The sequence below is a fragment of the Colias philodice genome, chromosome 2 (assembly GCF_061535455.1).
Source record: "Colias philodice isolate Cphi_HAF_F1 chromosome 2, ilColPhil1 Martin Lab GWU primary, whole genome shotgun sequence".
NCBI classification, from domain to species: Eukaryota; Metazoa; Arthropoda; class Insecta; order Lepidoptera; family Pieridae; genus Colias; species Colias philodice.
Window position 1 is genome coordinate 4,094,168 of NC_143087.1, and position 26,517 is coordinate 4,120,684.

General features: G+C 34.5%; 2 protein-coding genes across 3 annotated transcripts in view; one reads left to right on the forward strand and one right to left on the reverse strand.

The window, feature by feature from the left end:
- uzip (beta-pore-forming protein unzipped) lies at positions 1 to 24,411 on the reverse strand. 2 transcript variants are annotated; one of them, XM_089702505.1, is made up of 4 exons: positions 24,167 to 24,411; positions 10,542 to 10,603; positions 2,941 to 3,151; positions 1 to 2,681 (listed from the first exon to the last, which is right to left on the reverse strand). In XM_089702505.1, the coding sequence occupies exons 3-4, from the start codon at positions 3,140 to 3,142 to the stop codon at positions 1,531 to 1,533; spliced, it is 1,353 nt and encodes a 450-aa protein (XP_089558631.1). In that variant the 5' UTR covers positions 3,143 to 3,151; positions 10,542 to 10,603; positions 24,167 to 24,411; the 3' UTR covers positions 1 to 1,530. The 2 variants fall into 2 exon arrangements, with proteins under 2 accessions (XP_089558631.1, XP_089558640.1); XM_089702514.1 differs by lacking the exon at positions 10,542 to 10,603.
- Positions 1 to 26,517, forward strand: part of Miga (mitoguardin) — a 65,878-nt gene that overhangs the window by 29,437 nt on the left and 9,924 nt on the right. The window lies entirely within an intron of this gene.

Genomic DNA, 26,517 nt, shown 5'->3' on the forward strand with positions numbered 1-26,517 from the left:
TTTCTGTTACACTTTAATGATTTAAAACAAAACTTACATGGAACATCACAATTATGCTTTGCAAAACAATATTGATGTCATGAGATTCATATTCATATAATATCTAATTATACAGTATTAACAAATATCTTAAAGTTACGAAACAGTTTTACTATCTAAGGGAGCGTTAAGCAAAAGTCCACATCGAAATGGCATTCTAATAAGGATATTCAATATATTACTTTGAATTACATTACACAACGAGACAAAATGTAAGCAAAATTTAACTCGAAACACACCTTTGCGTCAAATACTCTTTAAATACAAATGTATTAACCCTAAACACTTATGGAATAATGATATTCTAGGTGGGACAATGATTATACTCCTAATAATAAGGTGATAAGAAGTAGATTCTAGAATTACATGAGAGCTACGATAAATGATGACGAAATACTGAATGTAACAAAAATATAATATGAAAAAAATATAATACATGAAATGAGTTCACTTACGCTATTAGCTCATACAAAAATATCATTCATTTCTTTACACATACAAAAAATTGCTAAGCATTATTTTATATAATAATATGTAGGTATCATACAGACCTTATTCCATTGATTAATATAATATTGATACATTTAATAATTGGGTAATGGGAAAGTACAGAATGGTATTATTGGAAGGATTTACTTTGGTATTTAACCTATACAATATAATAAATATAATATGTTTTGTGATCCTTAGAAGTAGCAATGATTTGTAGCAAAATTATATTGAAAAATAAATATAATCTATAATTGAACAAAATAAATTAATCTACTAACACTATCAGCTACACAATATAATTATTTCTAAATAAAACTCTTTGTAATTTAGAACTAATAATAACAAAAGGATTAAAAAAACATAGAGGAGGTATTACAAAGATATGTCACAATTACATTAGCGGAAAAGGTCTAATAGCATATGTTATATGTGTGCTTAATTTTTGATGATATCATCCGATGTTTTCGATTAACATAATTTAAAATTACAAATAAACTTGTACTGTCTTCACTATTCATAAAAGTCAATTAATAGAAATATTTCCTTCTTTTAGTTAACTTTTATAGTTTTTTCTCTGAGTCACTTATTGCTCTAGGTATATTAAAATAAATAAATCAATATTTTATTTACTTTTAAAAGCAGGATGTTGGTAACGATTTATCATTGTGATAACTCTTTTTTGAGATGTTATCCACACTCCTTTATGCAAAATTAAGGTCGCTCTGCGACTCTTAATATTCTTAACTATATACAAACTCTATTTACACGCATGTGTTTGGCTCCTCCATTTGCTTGGAATGAATATCTTCAACGGGAATGTTTGCAAAAACCAACTTATATTCCTATGTACAATATTACTACACTGCCGTTATCGCAGCCAATAAACGAAGTTACACAATACGTCTATCAACTCGAAGCAATAGTAATGGTTTATTCCATAGATATATCAATTCTGTTTATTTACATCAAGAAGCTAATATGTATATATTTTAATATAATTTAGAGTAACATCGCGAACAGAGGAATAAACAAAACAATGGAAACTACTTTGATATTGGCACCGTTGTTGGGATTACTTCCCAAACCTCCGACAACCGACCTATTGATATTATCTTCCTTTTCTTGTGGCGCTTTAACCATATCTTCGCTACTGTCTCCTAATATGCTGTTGCTATCCATAATCATACCAATGTCGTTCTTTTCTACTGAAGGTGGAAGTGGCGGAAGTACGGTCGTCGTTGTTGTGGTAGTAGTCGTAGTAGTAGTGGTGGTAGTGGTCGTCGGTACCAAAGTATTGTTGCCCGTATAGTAAATTTCTCCATAAATAGCTTCCACCTCTACAGTGTTTTCAATCCGTTCACCTCGCATTGGTCTCGAACGCGCATTGTTTTCTTTATAAAATGTCATTAATTTAGCTGTGTATTGTACGTCGCGATCAGTATTATTGCCTCTGAATGTGACATTGCAAGCAGTTCCCGGTTCTAGAAATATTTCTAATTTAAAAAGTTCTTTTTTCTCTTCCGTGTAGGGGTTGGCCCATTCAATTTGAGGGAAAACGGTTCCATCGCTCATTTCTATAGTTGTATTTAAACCGATTGCAATACCGTGTCCGTGGCCCCAAGACAACGTATAGTTGAACTTATATTCTATCTCAGTTGTCACGGTAGCAGCCACATCATCATCGTTTCGTAAAATTCGTTCTTCAAAAACTTGTGGATCGGTTTGTCGTACGTGTTGTGTATCTAAATCTAACTCCACATTTTCCAATTTATAACTGATCGGTTCTTCTTCTATCAAAATCTCTCCGCTATGTTCAATTAATTCATTGTTTTTCTCATCGAATGAAATCAATTCACCCACCGTACTCTCGTAATTTATTCGTCCAATGTTGTGCGAGAAACCGCCATCACTTTTTACTCTGCCGACAAAAGTGGTATCTAACGAAGAATCCACAGCTACTGCGCCGCTTGGTTTAGAATTAAATTTATACCAAGGCTTCCAAATAATCAAAGATGCGTTTTCAATGTTTTCCATGACTTCAAAGATATTGTAACTCTTAGTACCTGATACAGCACAGGATGTATAATCAGGTCTCAATTGTCCCAGTAGCATATCGCCTTCATGTCTGGTTCTACATAGATAAATCGGCCCTGAAACATTATAAAGAGGTTTATAAACGAGTTTAAGTAAATTGTCAAATCAGTGTCAATGTACAACTGAATAACTTTAAAACTGAAATAAAAACTAAATTAAAACAATATATAAAATTTATAAAAAAAATAATTTAAAAAGATACACGTACTGATAAATATGCAGAATGTTATAGGTACATACTAAAATGTTTAAATCTTTCCAAAAGTATGTATTATATGTAAAGTAATCCGGAAAAGTAATCCGAGCTATATATACCTTTTTCCGACTCCGCACCAATCACGTAGTTTTCCATCGCTTCTTTTTTGAGGTTTGCCCACTTGAGTGTACTGGATGTGACAATTTGTTTTAGTCTCGCATTGAATAGGCCAACCCCAGCTTCACTGAGCACCGGGACCGCTAATGTAATTGTCGCCAACAGGACCCACCACCCACTCGTATAATTTCTAGTTCTCTTCATGATTGCTATCTGTGGACAAAAGATTTGCTTTACATAATTGTATAAGCGAGCGTATATGCACAAGGTAGAAAGTTTGCATAAACAAGCCGTGCCAATGTGGTTCCACGATCACTTGCAAACTCAATTTTCCTGACAGAATTACTGAAACCATTTTACGCTCAAGCGCGGTGACGAGTTTAGCGAATATTATTATTATAAGCGAATATTATTATTATATTATTGCGTTTACGGTACATATTTAAACCTTTATAGGATACCTTTTACCGTGAGATGAATAGGGCTGAAGGGATGATAAAATTTTTAAACCTGAACACATTTAAAAATCTTTACGAGCTTATGAATTATCTACATTCTACAGGAATACTTTAAACTATTAATCTATTTGTCGTAGTTATCGTAGTAGATTTATAGCGTATTCGCGTTTATTAAAATTTAAGGGTAGGTAGGAAACATAAATTTTTCTTCGAATACATTGCATTTCAACGTGGGTTGTAGGTACAGAGGGTGAATGTTGGCAAGGAGGCGCCAAGCAAATCGATCCTCTAACCATTAGAAGGTAAAAAAATGCTTGTAGTTGTAAGACACCATTTTTATAATGTTTTTATACCTTTGTACAATCAAGTTTATTCTATAATGTAAAGAAATTAACATTTATTATCACCAAGTCAGTACAAACATATTTCTTCATTCCTTAGAACGTAATTAAGTTTATTATTTCCAACATTGCCTTGTTGTTTTTTATTGTAAATATAAATCTATAAAGTAAGTTAGGTAATAAAACTGCGCCTTATCTACCCTAATATATTATATCGAGCGTAAATCAGGAGGGTGAGATTCAGATTCCGATACACTTTCAAAGTAAATAGAAAAGGCGTCTTCGTCTGGCTATTTTGTTTACTCAATATTGAATTGAGTTTTTCCTACTATGGAAAAATAAACTTTACATTTACCTACTAGGGACTTGTTACGATATATTTACATCATACCTTGTTGAGAACCGGTTCCAAGATTATGCTAAGCAATTCCATAATTCAAGGTTAATATCAATTGATAATAATAGATAGTATTTAACCTTATGTGTAGGCTTACAGTAATCTTTATAGACGTAATTAGGAAACATGATTATGTTGTTAAATTGAGCAAGTGACAAACATATTTAACTATTGATTTGGACGAAATAATTAGTAAATGCCTGCAGTGTTCATGTGCCAAGTTTCATATAGGTTATTGACGACCGCACTGCGACCCCTGTGGAGGCTTTTAAACAAATCGATGTTTCAATATTTAAAGAGAAACCTTTACCGTAGTTTCCAGTACGATAAATTTATCTGCTCTTATTTATATTTTGGCCTTCACGTGTCTAGTCAATTCAATAAAGACTTTTGAAACTTATTATATATGTACTTTATTAACATTGTTAGATCATAAAATAGCTTCAAATAAGATATAGGGCTTATTTTATGGCCGAATATGTCATTGTTAATACCGAAACTAATGGTTTTAATTCAATTTAATAACTCCACTTGACACGGTCTATTGCGTCTGACACAAATCCCGACGCCCCATTCGTTTGTTTGATTAAATTGTGATATATTGCTTCTGATATTAACCACCTCATACGATAAGCTAGCCGTGACTAAGTCAGTGTTATTATTTCGACTACAAGGTGCTGCTAAATTCCTAAACCCTACAGCATCTGTGGAACACGTATCTACTTATCGATTTTCCTGTAATATAACCCGTATCTAAAGTTTATTCTGTCTTCCAGACGCTGGTATATATTTCGTACCTAAATACAGCAGATGTATCTCATATGATAAACACAAAATAAAATGTTCATTGTATTATTATATAATTTATTTTGCAATCGCTCTATTTGAATAGTATCAATGAAGAGTTTGTAATATTATAAGGCAAAGGTTATCTTTAATGTTCGTGAGTATCAATTCCTTACTACTCATGTTTAATTTTTTCTCTTTTACTTTTGGACTGCAAAAAAAACGCTTCCATTGCAATTCAAAACTCTTGAGTCTTGAGACACACGTGGCAACGGAAGGAAATTTGGTTTTGCAGGTGCGAAGCAAACGGTCCCTAATCTGTTTTTCCAGTAAAATTTTGTAATGTTATTTGCACATAGGAACACAGTATGCTTTAGCGTACACATAGGTATATCTATAGACTCGTAGTTGAGTGTGACATTGATTTTGTGACTTCAACACAATGCCCTTCTCCGACAGATACTTGTCTAGCCCTAGATAGCGGAGGGGAAACACCACTTTCAATAAAACAAGGAAAACTTTTGTTTTCTACCTCCCCATCGTTCGCGACTACATTTAACCGAGTAGACAAAACTCGACATTGGCCAATTGCCGTTAGGGGAAATACGATGACTAACAGAGGCTGAGGTTTTCGAAAAACTTCCAGGAAGGCATTTTGGCAGTTTCGGAGTATTGTAGTGAGCGGTGACATCATTGGTACAAAAGTATTTATGCAAGTGCAAACTAATTCTGAACAGTAATGTCATTGTAGTGGTTGTAAAATTTTATGGCACGACCCCGTGGATAACTAAAGGTCGTTTGGCAACTGATCTACCTTCCATTACGTAATTTCTAATTATGGAGAAGGACATTTTAACGGCGAATGTGGATGTCAAGGTCTGCAAATAAAAAATATTAATATTTTTGAAAACGACTTTCAATGCTCTTTGTCAGCTTGTGTTAAAATTTTTATCTCACTGTATTCGACAAATTATATGTAAGTACAATTTTTTTTATTGAAAGATAAAAAAAATACCTTAATAGAGATGTTGTGATCGGTGCAACTTATTGGTGTTAAAAATCCTTGACTGTTATTGTATTGTAACTAAAGTCACTGTATCCAAACACCTATATAGAAAACTCACTTAGACTCAACGGTTCAAGACTCTCATTGTTCCAAGAAATGATTTATGTATCGTAATCACTTCACATGGCACTTGAAGTGACACGGAGTATATTCGGTTACGAGCTCGCTATTGTTGCATCGGATACTGTTCATCAACACACCATTCACTGTTACAAAGACTCATCAGTAACGCCAATTAACTTCACGCTTCAATATTATATTCTCGTGTATCTTTTATGATTCCCTACGGTTGTTTGAGGCTTTGGTACACGTAAAATTGTAGTTATTTGAATGACTTTTTTGTCTATGATTAGGTGTGAGGAAATGAACTTGAGTCTTGAACTCTATACTGTTTATTCTTTATCGTTTAAAGATAAACGCATCATCAGATACCTAGTGCATTATTTTGATATTAACCGCAGATAGAGATATTTTTCTAAAAAATAATTTCATACTCAACGTCCGATATCAGAGGCGAACCAACGTGCACGGCTCGCACTGTAATCGCATTAACTATGTAAAAGCAATCAATAATATAGGGGATTAGTGTCGCCTGCTTCAAAGCGAAGGCTTAGAAAGCTTTGTCATATTGTTTTATTTGGATTATCCATAACATGTTTAGTGTTGAAATATGTGTGTCGCAAATATCGACATACGGTATGCGAAAAATTCTAAAAAACAGATACTTATATTAGTTATATTTCAATCTGCAATCATTGTATGTACCTACTTATAATTATATTGTCTGGATTTCAAACTAACCCTGAGTTAGTAAATACTAAATATGTAGGTATAAGCTTTTACATAGTAAACAATAGATTATAGACTACCGCAATAAGTAATAGACTATAAATAAACTGCCTAGTATATTCATATTTATTTATAGTATACGTATAATTTAATAAATTTTATCTTAATTGACCATTCCAAGCTCGTCCATATCAAGGGCTGAATGCGGAGAGTTGATTTTATCTGTCATTGTTCTCAGAGACGAACATCGCTAAGCTTTTAACCCAGATATGTTTTGCTTGACTTGCATTTATATAGACGACTTAGCTCTCTGGTCAATAGACAATTAAGTTAATTAAATGACTCTTGAACCCTCTTATTTTCTTTCACTAGATTTTTTCTTAGTCGAATCAAAGAATTTGTGACACGTATTTAAAACACACTGCTATAGCGTAAGTAAACAGTAAACACGACGAGTTTTACTTTTACGAATTACGATACTTGGACTTTTATGCTCCGACAATTTATGCTTTATGTATTCCTTTTCCAGTTAAACTATTCACGCATGCAGGAATATTTAATACGACACTTGTACATATACGCGCTAAGCGCATTGTTGACCTGGATCTAGAATAGCACTCTCAATGATGCTTCGCGTGAGATGGGTTATGTTCTGAAAGGCAATTACGTTGGTAATAGCATCGTTATCAAGTGCTGCATTATCATCGGGATAGTTAACGAGTTCTGCTTTCACCGGCCAATTTAATTTAAAAACGCTTTGTTCATACGGCGAAAGCTAGGGCAAGGTCGCTTCTTTTGTTACAACGTCTTAACTGACCCTTTCTTTTACGCTTGAATCGTTGATTGAACCTTTAGCTAATATGTTTCTACGGGAGTTCTAACTTTAAAACAATGATCTTTCACACCGTGCTGCAGCAAAATGATAATGTGCATTTCACTTTATTAATAGTATTCACACGGGCGTTAAATAACCGTTATATAAGAATAGAGCAATAAACATAATGATTGGGAACAGTCGTGCACTGTAATGTTCTGCTACTGGTAGGAATAGTCTTTTTTGCGGTAGCGTAAATTGCTCTCTGGGCGCCGTCGTTTGTGCCCGTGTACCGGTGGATAACTGTCGATAAATCATTCTCTTTATCATTGTTCGTTTCTACGATGCATTGGGTACAAAGCGCAATCAAAGGAAGTGTTTAAGTACAGTTTCTCGCTAGCCCACATTATAATAATTGTATAGTGTCGGCTGAGTGTTATATTTAGCTAATTCTTACTCTGATTATTCTCTCTGATCATTCTTATTCGAAGCAACTTTATGTTGTTTGTCGAATTGAATACTTTTTTTCATATCGTAAATTTATCAATGGAAGCTGGAATGCCAGTTATGCAGTAGATAGTATTTGTTCTGGAGATTTAGTTGCGGATCGCTGCGTGTGCGCAACGGTGCATGAGTAGCTGATACCGTGGGAATATACCCTAATATCTCAAAGCAAGCATAGTTGTGATATTGCAACACTGGTGCTCTGAATAGTTTCCTTATTTAGGAAGCTGCTATGTTTGATTGTTTGTGAATTATGTTTTGGAGCAATATAAGTAATTCAAATTAGAATAATTATTTTTTCTCTTGTATACATGTATAGTGTATAATGAATTTAAATCGAATAAGGAGGATTTTGACGAGTAGGTATTAATTTCCATACAATAGAATATACAAAAACGCGAGAACATCGAGCGTTCTCCTATAATGATTAATGATAGCTGCATTTATGAAGGTATAAATAAGTATTTGTATGTGATAAACGGGAAGACAATAGCGAGGGTAACCGCGGCTGACTCATACGTAGCCTAATAGACGTATTCATACCACTTGAAAGCTCTGAAACAATGGGATGCGGGTTTGCTTACCGACCTCAGCATCGACTTAATGTTCCCGACAAGTCTTAACGTTTAGGCAATAAGTGATGGTATACACTATATTTGAGTATAAAACTTGTTAATTGGAATACAAGAATTTTGAGTACCTACTCATGTCACTTTCTAAATATTATTTTATAACATAGACGGTTCGTGCAATTTTAATTCAAATGTCAAGGTTGTCTGACATAAGAATCAATTAAGGATCGTGGTTTTAATAACATTGAAGCTATTTAAATTCATTAAATGTTTCCATTATGAAATTAAAAATTCATAGAAGTTGTAAAAGTGCACATAAAATATGTGAACCAATTTGTATAGGTATTTTCTTGCAGCCATCACGCAATGACTGGCCCGTGCCCTAGATACCGCATTAGTTCAATCCATTAATATAATGATAGACCACAAACCTGTCCCACAAACCCTGCAACTTTTACTCGTGGAACTACAAAACACAAAACAATTTACCGTTACCATTTTTAATTTACGAATAGAGCATGAATCCGTCCGGTTGCACAGTGTGTATTGTGAATAAACTGTTGCAGTCGCGCCATCAATGACGATCCACAGCCGTGACGGGGTGTCGGGAGATTTGCACGATAAAATAGCACACGCATTTACGCCTGCGTTTCCGCCGCCATTATGTACAGAATACTCTCCACTGTGGTCAAATGACTACATCAATTCGTATCACTGCAATATGTCAGCGACCGCTATTCGATAGAAATGAATTAGCGCCGTCGCGTCGGTCGGTAGACAAAGTTACACCGTAAATCAAACAGCGAGAGACTAATTAACGCGGTATGGTTGGAGCTAATATCATCACCTGCTGGTCACGCTCCATGAATACGGAATTCGTTATGCCGTTTATTTAGTCAAACATTATATTTCATATTTACTATAAGTAGAAAATAAGTAATATTCACGATATTAAAACTTTATTAATTTTCATGTTTATGTTCTTAATGATCACACATATGTGTTAAATGAGTAATTGATAATGTGGTCTATTTGTAGTCACTTTACGTAACAACAATCATAAGCAATTTTAGACCTCCCGCAATGATACTAATGATAATTATGAATGTAGACTGTATTATCATTACATTTTATAAGTGCACCTTCGAGTCAACATGTTTATAAATAACATGATCATTTTTTTTAAAAGTACGTCATCATACGGTTTAAATCCTCAAATTATATAATCAAAATGCACGTAAGGCGGATGCCGGTATGAAGGATGACAATCTGGCTCCCCACGGTTTGCGACAACGAGCTGCAAGGTCGGTGTCTGATTGTCAATAATAGCAGCATTTATGATAGTGACGACATAGTGCCCCAGTTTGATGTAACGATATTTATCATTTAATTGTCCCTATCATTTTTTCTTAGACGGGAGACTCGAGTTGAGATAGCGCGTCCGCTTGTTATGATAATGTATGACGAAAGCACTGTTGCTCCGTATCACAACAGAGTAATAAATTAATTAACTACATCCATTATTACATTTTGACAAAAAGTTCAAGTCTTTGTAAGGTACTATTTCCAACGCATATTTCTTGAAAACTTCCTACAGGATCAAGGTGGGCCCCTGCTCTTGAGCCAGTTACCAAATCGTCTATTTTTAGACTGTTGACAACACTTCGAAAGAATTTCATTCAATTGTCGATGTTGAATTGACAATTCGTTCATACTTTTTTTTGTGTTAGTCTCGCATGAGTTAATCGATTTCTCGTTCGATTTACTTCAGAGAATGTTGAGGAACATTCCTTTTAGAGATATTCCCAAAATACCTAATCTCTTAAGTGATAAACTTATTCGTTTTAGTAATAATATAAATTGAGCTTGACTTTACCTTAGTGATGTTGCTATGAGAAATCCAGCTTTAATAATGTGTACGCAAGTTTGAAGTTAGATCTGAAAAAATAAAAATCAATGTCAAATTTATAACTTTGAAAAAGCTACCTAAATAAGAACATCGCATTATTATATTAGTAACGAATCTGCACAAACAAATTCCTCTTTATGGACCATAAAATAAACAAACGAATGCAACAGCTGCCGACTAACTTAATCCATTTCATTTGCGAAATTCTTATTATTATACACATCTGCTCTTATAATTGCTAGTGAAGATTTAATTTTTCTTATTTTTAGCCCTTTGAAAGAGTTCTCTATTAATTAAGCACTTTCGAGTCTGCTGAGCTGCGGTCAGGAAACCACCCACAAGAAATTTAAATGCAGCTTAATCGCGTGGTTGAATGAGCTAATGAAACGTAAACCGACGTAATTTTCATAAGACGTAACAGTTATAGCTGGTTTTAATCATATTAATGGGCCATGACTTTAAGCTAATCTTGGTATCTTGCAATGCAGCTTTCCGTTAAGTACAGCTTTAGAGTTACCTAGCAAATTGAAATTAGGAATACTTTAAATTGGAAAATTGTTTTGATACGTTAATAATCTATAAATAGGTATGCATTTTATTAACTGCATACTAAAAAAAAATTAACAAACCGAACAGAACCGCATTTTATATCATTTTAAAGCAAATTTGGCTCGTTTTACTTGCACGGCGAATACTATCAACTCGGGTGCCGTTAGCTCTACTTAAAAATTCTCAAATGTTGGTGCAATACGGAATGCGAATGCGTCGCATTACAAGTGTAGGTGATAATGCAGTCGTTATGCAGCGGTGGATCGGCCTTCGCCACGGCAACAGACCCATTGTGAGCTGTTACAATGAGCACTTAGAAACTGGATATCAGCGTCTTTGTACACAACTACTCGAGTTTAAGTGTAGCACTCCGTGAGTAGCTAATTGCTTGAAGTGTTGATTATAAATACGTCTTTGCCACTTGTACTTCATACTTCTAATGCCGATTATTATATATTTTCAGATTCTCTATTAACCGTTTCTTATTTGTGGCTTGGAGCTGTCCAACTGAATTGTTCAGTTAACCACAAGTAAAGTAGGGACTTCCAATAACGTTAGGGGAATCGGTTAGGCGGACAACTGACAGGGGTCAAATAAGTAAAGTGCACCTATTTGTCTTAGAGTTAGAGAAATAACAAGGTTTCTAAGATTTAAGTTATAATTTATTTTAATAATAAATATACAGTACTTATTGGACAACCTACCTTTTAACTCAGCTTTAATTTTTCGGCTAATTGACTTGACTTAAGATATTGCCTAACATCTAAATAATTAAACATTATTGCAAATAAAACACTTAATTATAATAGCGGTAATATTTTGAAATAATTTTATTTCAAAATACATATTACCTATGAATTTTATTTAACCACCACAAAACCACAATAACGAGTTAACATGTAAAATGTATTCACCCTTTTAACGAGAAATAATTTAAAGCCTAATGAATTACGGAAGTAGAGAATAACAACCGACGCATATGTCATTTGAATCGCGATAAAGTTATACTATGACCGCCCCCGCAGTGTTTCAAATCCCAAATTGCCCGGCAAAATTGCACAGCCCTTTGTTCAATGGAGTTATTATCGCAGACCACTGATTCGGAGGACCGCATTTGCAAATATTATGATTCGTTGTATTATTGCGCACTTACCTACGTTGTTTTCAAAGCGATATCCGGAATTCGATTTAGATTTTCATTCGAAGCTGCATTGATAAAAAACGCTGGCATAAAGATCAAAGTCGTGATATCAAAGTTACATGCAATATGCTTTTTATTTTTTCAAACGCAGATCACCGCACAAAGAGAGAGAGGGAGGTAAGCGAGGTAGTTTTCTCGGTTTCCATGGCGACGCCCTGCAGACTGCTCTCTTTGTTCAGTACTTCCGAATTAGTGCATCATTGAAACGTTCAATGTCGCACACTATTCCCCTCTTGGTGATTAAATTTGTCTATAAATGTCATCATTTAGTTACAACACCACTGTAACCCCATCGCACGTGCGTACAATTTGTTTTACACAATTACGTTAATTTACGTTAAATTAATTTAAATTGATAATCTGGTTCCCCTTTTTCTATTAAAACGGATTTCATTGCGATTTTATAGTATGGGTTTCCACCTATCTGAGTGTTTGCACACCCTCTAGGCTTAATTGCATTTTATTTATTCAATACATTGTGCCTCCACAAACGGAATACAAAATATAATGCCACAGGGAGAAGTATATCTGAAGCATTGATTTATGACGGTGTGAAGAAAATTTGTAACACATAGGTATTATAAATTATATACTGACATACCAAAATACTCTATCTACTTTTAACAAGTCGAACATTACAAATATCATAACAATATTAACTTAAAAAAATTCGTTCGAATCTTGTTTTCGAGGGCAAAGTTGAAGCCAAAAGTTACTTAAACTTCTGCTGATGTCATACCTGCTGCGTAATAAAGGAACCCTCCTCAATCGATTGCAGAGTACATTACGTATTTATTGCTAACAGGGTCCTCGGGAAGGCCAGAGGAAAATGTAAATGTGCCTCAGTTCCGTAATTCCTGTTCCGTGCAGGGCTTACGTTGATGTTATCTGCACCCTTGATATATATGTCACCGTGACGTTGATAACGACTTATATTGCTTGTTTTGGAAATAAATTTCCTCTAAGGTATTTCTAAATTAAATTATGTTTGGGTTATTACAGTTTTATTGAATCTATAATCACACGCAACGCTATCGTTTCGTATTTGACGACATTAAAGTCGTCGGTGCTCTACTTAGAAAACCACTTCATGCTGCTTTACTTTTATTTATATTATCGATAACTTCATATGGCTGGTCTACTGAATGGTGTAGGATTGATAAATCACGTATGCATATTCCATTATTTATGATGATAACGCAGTAATCTTTGTTCGTTTTTATAGCGCACAATTAATTCACAATTCTGGTATTCATAGAGCACATGTTATGAATAGTGCATTCCGCTCTACAGATATGGATGTCTCATAAATACTCACTTTCTTTTTGTGATCAATCTTAAGAAATGCTTTAATGAAGATCGTGGTCTTGTAGAAGAATAAAAAAAAAACTAAATAAACATTTCCAAAAATCCATTCATAATTTTAAATTTTTTGTATCAATTTAAATTAAGCTACATAAAACTGTTAGTTATTCATATTTGAATAACTGTGAACACATGTTCGTAACAGAAACAAAATAAGGAAAGTTCTTGTAAATATGAACAGAACTTATGTTCAAAATGGAATGGGCGAGTCGGATGAAGTTCTGAACAAACAGTAAGGGCTTGGGGTGACAAACGCCGCACAATATCGCATTAATTAACTCCAATATCCTACTATATTTGACTATTAATGTTGGAATTTCTAAGGAAACGCATTAAGTATAATATAATTGAGAACCCCCTTCTAATATAGTACCTAATATTTCAGCTTTGCATTAATACCGTTACAATTTCGAGTCGATATTTGCTATATTTAAAACTTTAAAAGATACAGTTATTTTGTATGAAAAAGTATACAGAACACGATTCTGTTGAACATAATTAATGTGAAAAATGTCCACGAGGAAGACTCTACCAAGTGACTAGACAGCAAATAGAAGACGACGACATAAACATTAATTTACCAATTATAAAGTACAATTCTCGTATGTTATATTTAGTAGCATGATTCATCTACGTAACCCTTGGTTACAGTCCACTGGTTGAAAGTTACTTCAACATACTCATAGTTTATATTATTATGACGTCACTGGCTCTGTGAGTCAACTTGAAAATGAATCAATGAAAATTTTACAAAAGTAATACGATAGAATTTGACTCATATTACGGTAATGAATAATTACCTCCGTTTATAGACGAGATAAATCGTATTTCGTATTGCTGAACTTCAATTCCTTCGCGTCGCGTTTAAATTGAATATAAGATTTGAAATCGGTGCGAGCGTCTGCCTTTTATTCATACTGCTCGGTTGGAATAAGGAGTCGCGATTTTTTTGTCTTGTATTGGCGTGGTATACAAAAAATGCGAGGTGCAGTTTAAACGATAACGGCTCCGTGCCGTGGGGGCGGGTCGATGTACGCGGCTCATTGTGATGACTCACCGGTCACCACTCACCAGCACATCTCCAAGTTTTCATACTTATTTATTCTCAGGCGCAAAATTGAAAATTATATGAATAAGAAATTGCATAACTCATCTTAACGTGCGGTCATGCGCTAGACTTCTTATTAGATTGTAATGGAATTTAGATGGTTTTATGTGTGATTAAAATTGTATTTTAATTTTTACGTATTAATTGAAACATCTAATAAATAATGTTTTCACAAAAACGATTACATTTAGCTCATAATTCATATATTATCGCTGACTCTAACACAAATAATAAATATACATGTGTTTTATATGTACATAAAAGTTTTATCGCAAATACGATTTATTTGATTAAAGCAGTTTTTATTGCATTTTTCCAAGATTGATTCGGAGAGTAATGTGGCATGATTACGAGGCAAGGCCGTATGAGGAATAATGATTGCTAACAATTTAATTGAACCTACAACTTGCGTAACACCGGTTGTAATTAATTATTAGTATGAGGCTAACGCGGACGGCTACGATAGGATATCTAATATTAAGCACTTGCAATTATTCCGTTTGATTGATATGAGATTCTTTTACGAATTAATCGCCACTTTTAAGGTATTAATTCCATGTCAATGAATAAGATTACAGAGTTTTGGTCTAGAAATACTAATCACCTGTCCATATTGAAATGTTTGTCCATAAATGCATGAAGGCATGTAAGGCGGACTGAACATTATAAAACTAAATTGGTGAAGCATGCATTAACGGCAGTCACACTCCAACTGCATTAGACATATGATACACGAAAAGTTAGAAGGTAACTGATTCTTCTCCGTCAGATTTCCTAGTAATATGATAGTCGTATAAAGTTACAATAATCTCTTCAGGACAACTCTCAGGCTCCAGTAGCTCACTAAGCTAAAATAAGAGCAGCCGAGGCGTTGAACTCTAACATAAAAACTGTTGCGTGTAATAGTGCTAGGTCATGTTTTGACGTAATAATAAGAAGGAATATTAAAGTCGGTAATAACAATAAAGAAGCAGGGTTTATTGCTATTGACGGTGGCCTGTGTGCGGACTCTTGAGGTTCAAGTAGATCAGTTTACGATTGCGCACACAAATAACTCTCTTTACTTTTACGCGCAATGTTCGCTATGCATTTTATTACTCCAATTGAACTCTTAATTTGGAAGCGAGCAACTTTTTATTTCTTTGAACTACCTATATACATTAATGATTATGTAATTGCATATAATTTAAGAATTAATTATGGTACACGAATATATTTTATGTCTTATGATATGCACGGCATGCGGTCCTGCATTAGCATTTCCTTTGAAGTTCCGTGACCGTTCTAAAGTTCAAAATGTTTGTACCTAAACCCGGGTGCTGACTGAACTAAAGAACACTTTGGCCAAGTTGGTAGAGCGGCTCTTGCGTAAGTCAAGTGCTTGTTGCACTCAACACGTCTCCCGTGAAGATGTCGCTACTCGCGAGTACCCGCGTTTTGTCTTCGTAAACATCGCTCTTGAGCCTTATTTACCACCACGCACAGATATAAAATGTTTATAATTGCCTTGCGTCATAGTTAGAACACGGTGTTTCGTATTTTACTTGTATATTGGACATTAGATAAATTTAGAATTATCTAATAAAATTTATTCCTAACGAAAATTAAATGACAACGATTAAAAAGAACCTTTTTACCTCATCGATAACCAAATATTTAATATTTTTCTTTGTCACAAACATGTGTATTGTGTACACATCACTTGAATGGTTTATTTACATTTTGTTCTCGTCGAACCATCATCGTACCAAACAAATAAAATCTCTACCAAGTACCAACTGTATGTTTTTGGAGACCAACATACTTGACAAGCTCTTCAAAGTGAATGATAATCTTTTATCGAATTAGGTATAATAACCCACTAATATAAAAAGTACGTGTTATGTTCCCGATTCGTGACTAGAAAAAGTACTGCCTTATTCCACAGTTCAGGCACGTTTGCAAACCATGCACGTTTTGTACTAATTTGTGAGTAACAATCGTCCATGTATTTCCTTCATTTTTACGCACTGAAATGCAATTTATAACACATTTCATTATCATTACGATTTAATGTGAGAAATAAAATAAATATAGGTGTATGCATTAGCATACACCCATATTTATTTTATTTCTCGACTAATGTCGTGTTTTTATCGAGACATAAACTTGTTTAATATCTATATGAGATTGAGGTACAACGGAAGTGAATAATATAAAATCAATTGGATATACAGTTCTGTAGAACTATTTAAAGTAGAAAAAATATATCTCAGCGTACAATCGATCATTTTCGTGACTGGGTTCATTTGAGATCGTGCACCGTTATCTTTGGTATTCCAAAGCGAATCCAAAAGAACATCGTTTTAAATGGGCTCTCACCCGTTTTAAGTGAACCTTTTCAGTGTAGTTTTTCAGAATATTTTTAGTGCCGCAATACACTCGAGGCTTTGCCATGAATAAATTCAAGGCATTTAAATTTTTATAACGGGTCGGCTTTTCTTGTGAGCGTCGGTTACTTGTCTGTTATAAACTTTGAAATAAATGTAATACAATTTAGGTTATATGTATTATCAATATCAATTGTTTTGCCGGAAATATTTCTTGTTCTATTCAAAATTATCAAAACTGAGCACAAAGCTATTAAAGCTTCTATCATGATGATTAACTATATTTATGAGGTTACACGTTTCTTCTCTCGGGAACTTAGCAGCGGGTAACGGAAGAACTTGCTACACGCCACAATTAGTGCCCTGTCCCGTTACCGGCACATTGTCTGCGTCGCTCCTCCGCCGCCTGCCAGTTGCGTTCCTTTGTGATTTCCCCATGGAATGTTTGTTCATCGATCAGCACTTTATTGTTGTTCGATTGAAAAATTAATTCCATTCTTTACACTGATTCGTACAATATCACGATCACTGGTGATACATATTATGTTTTTGTTAGAAGAGATGTATTTTAATACATTCCTAATGCTTATTTTATGCCTATTATGTTTTCGTTCCGATTAAAACCATGAATCTGTTTTTTATGTACATCGAGTTAGAATAGAATCATTATTCGCGACAAAATTAGTGTTAATTGAATAGCTTGGGCCACCGTTAACAAACGGTACGACCTAAAAAAGGGACGAGAACCTAGCGGAAGTGTAACAGTATTGCAAGGGCTTCCGGAAAGTTTTCTTTTGCCATCTATGTCTCAAGAAATAGCGTTGTTGATTATTAATAAAAAAATTGTTTATAAATAAGCTAGTTAGACATAGAAATAGAATTGCGGCCGAGAAATGGTAGAGTATAAAAATAGCGGCCAGGTTAACAGAGTGAAAGAGAGAGAAATGCGGCGAAGGACATTTGGTCGTTCTCTATTGTCGATGGTCCTTGGCATCAACCTTGCTCGTGGGAATGAGCAGACAACCTTGGAATACCTACAATTCTTTATTTCAGCACACATGAAAAAGTAATTAAACATCAAATCAATAATATCCATTTATATATATTCCAAACGTCCTATTAACAACAGCCAATAGTTTTGTTTAACGTTAATGTTCAAACGGATGTCTGTGAAAAACTGTAAACATGTCGATGCACTAGATAGCTTTTACCCGATGCAGGCCAAGTAATACGTATATGGCACTATAATCTTCCCTCGCCTGCATTGCATCACCAAATATTGCATTGAGTATCTAAGTGGCTTTCACTTAATTATCCAGCCCTATATCCAAGTGCCCAAGTAAAGCGTGTCGGTGTAGGTAATGGTATTGAGGAAATAGGATTATTTTTGGGCGGATATTAAATTATAGCCGGTGAGAGCTGGACCATGTGCTGCGGGTTCTTTTGTGGTTAGATTTTTATGAGCTCATCGCTTATCTTTGACACATTCAACCATAAAGTAACAACGCATTGAAATGCTACAAAAGTATCAATCGTTATAACAGCATGTTAAAGTCTAAAGATGTCGTAAAATTCTAGAAAAGTTAATTCGTAATTCGACCGGCTCACGATGGTGTCATGTAAGAACAATGAAGACTTTATTAAGTATTTCCTTGAGTGACTGCTAGGCAATTTGTCACGTGGGTGCGCACGCGCCAGTAGAAGGAGGGGAAGACTTATTGATTTTGGCCACAGTGTCGTACACCGGACGTAATTTTTTATTCTGTATTCATACACCTGTTGAGTGCATTGTTTCAATTAATTGTCTTTATATTAGAGTGGGTTTGATTAATTTCGTCATAGTGGTACGGAATCATTTTGAAACATATTATATATATGTCGCAGTATTTCTTGTTGGATATCCAGTTTTGCAAAAATTATTACTATGTATTTAAAGTTCGTATATACAGTTACCTACTTACCATTAATTTCTAATATTTTTAAATCTACAGTAAAATCAATTGTAGAATGCAAAAACTATTTAAGTGGTCGAATATTGTATTCGGCTACGTTCTCATTATTGATTAAACTCATAGCGTTAGGTATAAATTATAATAAATCTGAAATATAAGAACATATTGCTTTTACGAGAAATGGAGCAAATACGATTATGCTGAAAAGGGAACACCGAGTATCGAATTACAGGCAGCCATACACGATTCGCAAATTCGCGTAAATCGATTGTTCCACTGGCCATGAACTCTCGTCAACTCTCTCAACAATTGTACCAGTATTTCACGGAAATCACCAGTAATCTTAAACATCACGTTCCTCAAAAAAGGTTTAGTTAAAATACATTCAGTTTTTTATTAATTTAAATTGACTAAATTCGTCTCAGCTCATTTTTGGTACGTTACAAAAACTCTCTTTATTAATTTTGCCTATTTACTTTGTGCGGTGAACCATTTTGCTCATCGCAGGCAACTTCATAAAGTTGAATAAAAAGCCGAACGTTATGCCTGAGTCTGAGAAAAAAGTGGTTTGTACGTCCAACTAACTACGCTGGATTTCACTTTGATTTAATACTTCAACTTTCCAAATGAAAATAGAAAAAAATGCGGTTTAAATTTATCTCTTTATTTTCTCTGGAAAGGTCTTTGGGATTTACAAAGTTTCGTTAAAACCTACGTTTTATGGTTATTATAGTGTGATAGTAACCAGAATATCCCAAAGAAATGAGCAGCTGCATTTCGTCCCCCTCTACTCAATCATTGTTCGGCCAAGGGTCGTAGGGAGCAATGGACGTGCCGCAAAAAATATAATAGACTAATCTCAGGTACCGATGTTGCACACACTAAACATGAGTATAATATAGTTTCGTAGTAAAGTATAATAATAGGTCTAAGTAAGGCGGATCTTATTGCATCACTGATCACATAAGAACAGCGCTCAGTTAAAATTTCTTCCATTTGTATAAACTTTGTTCAATAGATATTGCAAACTGTATACAAACATTCATTGAAATATAAATTAACAATTGCGGTGAACTAATTCAATGCAAACCTTTTAGGCTTTGTTAAATGGACTTTATATCATGCATTGTTGTAAGCCGAGTTATATTCTGTGGCGCTGTTGATTTACATTGATTTTGAAATCGTGTTAGAATAGAATAAACAATAAAATAATGTTCAAATTCCAGTGATATTTTTTTCAAATGCCAGGTTCACACAATTGTATTAAAGGTCCTTTCGATACCTTCAATAAAAATGTATCTTGGAAATACACGGAGCGTACGTTCTATATTAATTTAAGTATATATTTATCTCTGTGCAAGTTGAGGGTATGAAGTGGAGTGAAAGGCTGCCATTAGTAGTGGCACCCTACTATAGAATTTCCCCTTAGTTGTCCGTCAGACAGCTAAAGGAAGTGCATTAAGCTATTAGTAAACAGTTAGCGTAGGTTGCCACCAACAAAACTTTTGTATCGGTATTGATAATAACTGATTTTGACCTAACCTTCATACTGAAACGAGTTCCCATCGAGGTTGAAGGCGTCTGCCCACGCTTTGGTGGAATTTGAATTTTGAAAGACATTGAACTTAAGCCATTATTATAAAGTACACAATCACCATGAGCTCCATAATCTCTATGGAAATAAACTGTCCCAAAAATATAATCTTATTTCTCAAAAATGTCGAGTATAAATTGAAACTGGAATAACGGTCAAACGTCTACCATTTTTGTTACATTTAAATACGAGTTAATGTACGTGACTATTGCCAGAAACAACAAAAAAAACATTTAGTAGCGTATTTGCCAAGATCAGGGCCAAGCGGTCACCGCCCGAGATGAAAAGCATCCAATGTTAGCTTTGCTTGTGATAAAAGTTTTATCCCTCTCAATGTCGCCGGTGATGTCATCTTTAAGTCGAAATACGCAATTTATAATGATATATCATATCCGGCATAATAATAAGACAGTTGTTAATAAAAAAATAAGATTATTGAGTCGCATCAATCACAATTATAATATATCATGCTAAATTTAAGTTTTAATGTAATATATCTATAAGTGGATTTTAAACAGCGTACAATTTTGGATATATTTCAGCTTTATTTAGGGCAAATGTCAAGATTTATTTAATTCCCGCGGGTGTGTTTGGCAATTCTTGGCCGTTGCTTCGCGAGGGTTTCGTCGCGCGGGCGCGTATCGATCGCATTCCCGCTGTACGCCGTTGCTTGCATACGAATACGAGAATCGGCCCCACATTCAGTCCCTTATCAAAACCACTTCCAGACTGAACCCTTCGTTAGCACAGTTTATGATTGTTACGTCAACACGACCATTACGGCTCGCATTTTTTTATGTCAATAGCCCTTTCATAAAAATCACGAAAGTTATGGCCGTCCAGCGGACATGGGACAAAGCAAATTGCAAAAAGCTTTTCCTAATTTGCGTTTACGCGAGGGACACGGCCTCGTTTCAGTAGTATGTCAAAATAGCCTATTTAAACAGAACGCTACTGGTTATTTGAACAAGACACGGTCTCTGGTTTTATAATTTTTGATGGCAGACTACTAATAAATATAGAACGATTTTTAACAGTGCTCCCATGACTAGGATTAAATAATAGCTCATTATATTAGAGAGGAAAATTGTAGGGTTTCCATAGAGCCCACAATTTTTCCGTTAAAGGCAATTATGACCGCCTCCCTGCTTGAAATTGACACAATTTTCCAGTCGGCATCGTGCCCACCCCTTCTTATTACGTCGCGAATTTATCTCAAAGATGGCATCGTTTATGTAGAGCACATAAATTAAGTGCTTAATTATGAATATGTATTAAATTTCATAGTGCTATCTTAGCGGTCGTTGTTGACTTTGTTGTTATTTTTTGAGTATCTCAAAAAAGTTACGTTTCGTTAAAATGTTACATTTTGTTGTGATAGTTTTCATTGTATAATTTAAGTCGGTTATTGCCAAGAAGCTTGGTAACAATTTAAGGTGAATGAACTTCGGAAATGTATTATTAGACAGTCAATACATTGGCAATTACTAATCAACGTTACTGGGTGATCAGAGAAACGGAAATTAATAGAGTAGCAACCGACCGGCGATGTCGCCATCGAATTAACCTTTACAAGCAATTGACCATCGGCCATCCTTCAAGAATCTACTGGCAAAATATTAGAAGACCGAGCTCAGTTTACGGAACAAGGTGCCGCTAATTATCTACCAACAACGTTACACCTACGCGCGTAAAATAATACGTATGTTATTCACAACTTTGTTTATTCGGTTTGTTTATTTAGTCGGAAACACACACGAATTCCTGTTGCGTATGACGTGAGCAGTATGGATTTGCAGATCGATACAACGACGCCAAGTGGCCTCTGGCGCGACTGGCTCGATGTTACTGTGACAATTAAAGCTTCAATGTGGCCGACTTTACCCTAATTACTGATATCATATAACTGTGACGTTTCCTTTGTTCAATCCCTATCTTCTAACTCTTACTGCCTGCGTCTTGTGCTGTACTCCTGTCTCCTACTCTACCTACTCTACAGTGTTATCAAACATTAGGTACACCTTGTAGAGGTTCTTCTAAGGTCGATACGACAATCACTTAGTTCAATAAAAAAAAAAGACCAATTTAAAAGCCACCAGTCACGGCTATTTTATCCGGACTTCTTAATCGAATTCTACATAAGTGATTCATTAAATTACAGCTTCTAATTTATTGTTGTTCGCGGTATCGGGTCCTATTCAAAAGATACGTCATAGTGTTAGTTTTTGCACGCCTCATAAGCGAAGCGTTGAGGTGGGTACTACTGTCACTTCGCGCAAAACATCTGATTTTTCAAACTTAAAATGTCTTTATGTATCATACATTTCACTTGTAAGATAATACATACACACACATATTAAGAAAAAACACTATTTTTAACGTTCATGATATTTTTGATGTCATTTTTGTTATTTAAACTAGTTAAAAAACAGTTTAAAAAAGTTCTGTCTTGGACGTCCGTGTGTCTGTATGTGCGGATCCTTTTTCTTGTTAACACGATAGCGACCGAAATACTTTACTAATCGAGTCTTTTTTTTTCTCTTACGCTTGAGTATGCTCAGGAATAGAACCCTTTCATTTTTCAGGGTCTGATTCGATGTGGTTTAATTGTTATTAAATAAACAAAAATAATAATTAATAAATATTTATTAAAAAAAAATTATGAGGCGTGCACTTTTGGATTTTCCAAATTATTTATTTTATTATTGTTATTGGACTATACGAGTATAAGCACGTGGAGCGACGTGCAGCTGTCGCTGACAATGCGGATTCACAAATCTCTTTTGACAGATGTTTTGCGAGTTACATATCCGTAGTATTTCATCGAGTTTATATGTATTTCATACATGAATGAATTAACCGTTCGATATTAGAATATTATTTTGTAGTAAATTATATACAAGTAATAAGATAAATTATTAAATCATTTACATTGGAATCCAAGTTGTAGAGTCGCAAAGAATTTAGTTCACCGTTAAATTATTTATACTTGTATGAAATGCTGCCGAGTGGTTAATCGTGGATTAATACGGATGATTGCAACATATCAAGGCAAGAGAAATTTCTATCTTCGGTCCTTGGATGAACACAGGCGATATGTCTTATAGGATTTGTCCATTACATAAGTCTGGCGTCTAAACAGCGTGTACGGAGTGAACCGGTTTAAAGGAAACGTGTTAGGAGGTCCGTGTATCCAAATGTTACTCTTGTTACTCCATTGAATAAACCTAGTATGCAATTGTGGTAATAAACAAAATGTAAATATAAAAGGTTTCGTTTACCTTCAATGGCTTGTAAAAAAATTAAATAGATCAGATAAGATCTTTCAATGTGAGTACCAGAAAATATTTAATTATTATTTTCCCAAATAAAGTGAAAATTTATATTGTAGAGATGATATTGTAGAGATCGTATCAACCATAATGTGATTACGGTTCCTTTTGTGTGATCTTACCTGAACTCGGAAAAGACCGGCGTTATTAGCGCGGGATGAGGCAAGATGATATAAAGGTAAATCACTACGCTTAAATTCCTTATACGCACATCACTAAATTGTTTGAACACTGGAGAACTAGTTGGCTTATATTCACAAAGATCTATCAATATTATGGAATCGTAATATTTATGTATTTGAAAGATGGATTCAATGAAGAGGAGGGTACCGCCGCAGTGCAGAGCCTCTGATAGACTGACGGAGCGCGGAACGGGCCCCGCGCCCGAGAGGCGAGGCCTAGGGCTGTCACACGACCGACGTTTGAATATTACGAGTGCATATAAAATGGTTTAGCTTGATGCTATTTTCTTTAAGTATTGCAAAATTCACATTGGGATACAGTACCTACCTATATGATTAATTTATTAACACTTATTAAAAACTAGCGGTCCGCGCGCGCGCCCCGGCTTCGCCCGTGGTACATATTTCGCAATAAAAGGTAGCCTATGTCCTTTCTCGGGTATCAAAATATCTCCATACCAAATTTCATGCAAATTGGTTCAGTAGTTTAGGCGTGATTGAGTAACAGACAGACAGACAGAGTTACTTTCGCATTTATAATATTAATAGGGAAGTAGGGATTGTAATGTTTAAACGTCAGATCGATTTTTCATCCATAAAAACAATCAAAATATGAATGAGCAAACAGAAATCTTATTTATATTTATTAAACATTTTAAGCTCCTTCATAACATTGAAATGAATACCCGATATTTTAAATTTAGTGTATACCCTACCAGCGCCCGCGGCGCGGCGCCCGCCTTGTGACCGTCGCGGTCGCGATCGCCACGCTTTATTATTCCAATGCCGTTAAATTTAAACTTCACGTTATCAGTTATCACTTGTCTGTTAATATACATTCACCTATGTTGGTAAATAAACAATCTATACGAGTAAATTACTATGAACAATAAAGGCTTCTTGGAAAGTTATAAAATAATTTATCAAGTTAGAATTTTGTATAGAGGTGCGGTTAAAATAATGCAGATAGTATAAATATAACATTATATTATTTAATAACCTAATGCTCGCATGAAGCTTTCTTTAAAATATAATATAATATTTAGAATGAATTCTCCTTCCATAAACTCTACCATTTTGATATCGAAACTCTACCCATTACTATGGGTAGAGCATAGTAGAGTCTAGTACTCTGACTCTATTATGCTCTATTTTGCCTGGTTTCATTAAACAAAAAACAGAAATTTCATTTAATTTACTATTCGTGTAGTATGAATTAATATTCCGTGAATTTTATTCGCGACTCATGATCCCCGGGCGGAGCAAAGTCGGTCGGTGTGAAAATTCGGGGTTAGGTAATTAAGGTAGCTGTAAGCTGACACCGGGCTGACTGGCGCACCTTACCTTCCACAATGAATTTATTACCATGTTGAATCGCAACACTTACCATATCCTTTTAATATTATGAAGTATGAATATACGAGGGAAATGAGATTTTGTTCAAATTTTTCATTGCTTGTCCGTTAGGTTTGCAAGCAGAAATATATCTATATACAGTTGGGTTTGAATAAAAAACATTAATCATGCCGTATTTTGCAACCTTTTTGGCTCTTTGCGATTAAAATTGAAAACATTGATAAGTAATAATCCTCTGAAATTTCATAGGCTAGAATTCTGAATTGTCATAGATGTTACAAAGATTTATTAATAACCAAGTTAATAACCTATAATAGCTGTATGGTCCATTGAAAAGTTACATTTGGGGTTGCATTTTTTAGAGGACGCAATTTTATTTTTTTGATGTGTAGGGGTGGTCAGTGTGAAGCTATCACCAAGTTTGTGGGGTCGCCACCCTTGTCCCACGGCCGCCATCTTGAAAATAGCGGTTGATATGGTTTTTACGATATATCTCTTAAACTATTTATTTGATAAAAATTTTTTTTTTACATTATTTGTTGCAAATTAAATACTCTACAACTTTGATCCTGCAACTTTTTGTCGTAGAACTATAAATAAAAAAGTTATAAGCGAAAATGTTCAGAAATTAGAGATATTTATATTTCTCAATAAAACTTTTTTTTTATAATTTTACGTAGAAATGATATTTGACCATTTTTGTAGATTGTTTTTTGATTTTTTCATTAATTAAATAGCTAAGGTTTTACAGCGCTCCGAAGTGAGTACCAATTTTCAGTACTCTGAACTATACAGTATACTTATATTATGTGTGTACTAATAATAATTTGTCATCAGTAATGGTTTTTTTTGTTATTATAATATTTTTAATAATTAATTTTGCAATATCACTAATAATTAATTTTTGAATCTTTTCCCCACCACCCAGGAGGTAG

Bases quoted from the DNA above. Each gene is read 5' to 3' on its own strand.
- uzip (XM_089702514.1), bottom strand. From the start codon at position 3,142: ATGAAGAGAACTAGAAATTATACGAGTGGGTGGTGGGTCCTGTTGGCG. The intron at 2,682-2,940 runs GTATATATAGCT...ATAATGTTTCAG, and splicing joins TGGTGCGGAGTCGGAAAAAG to GGCCGATTTATCTATGTAGA.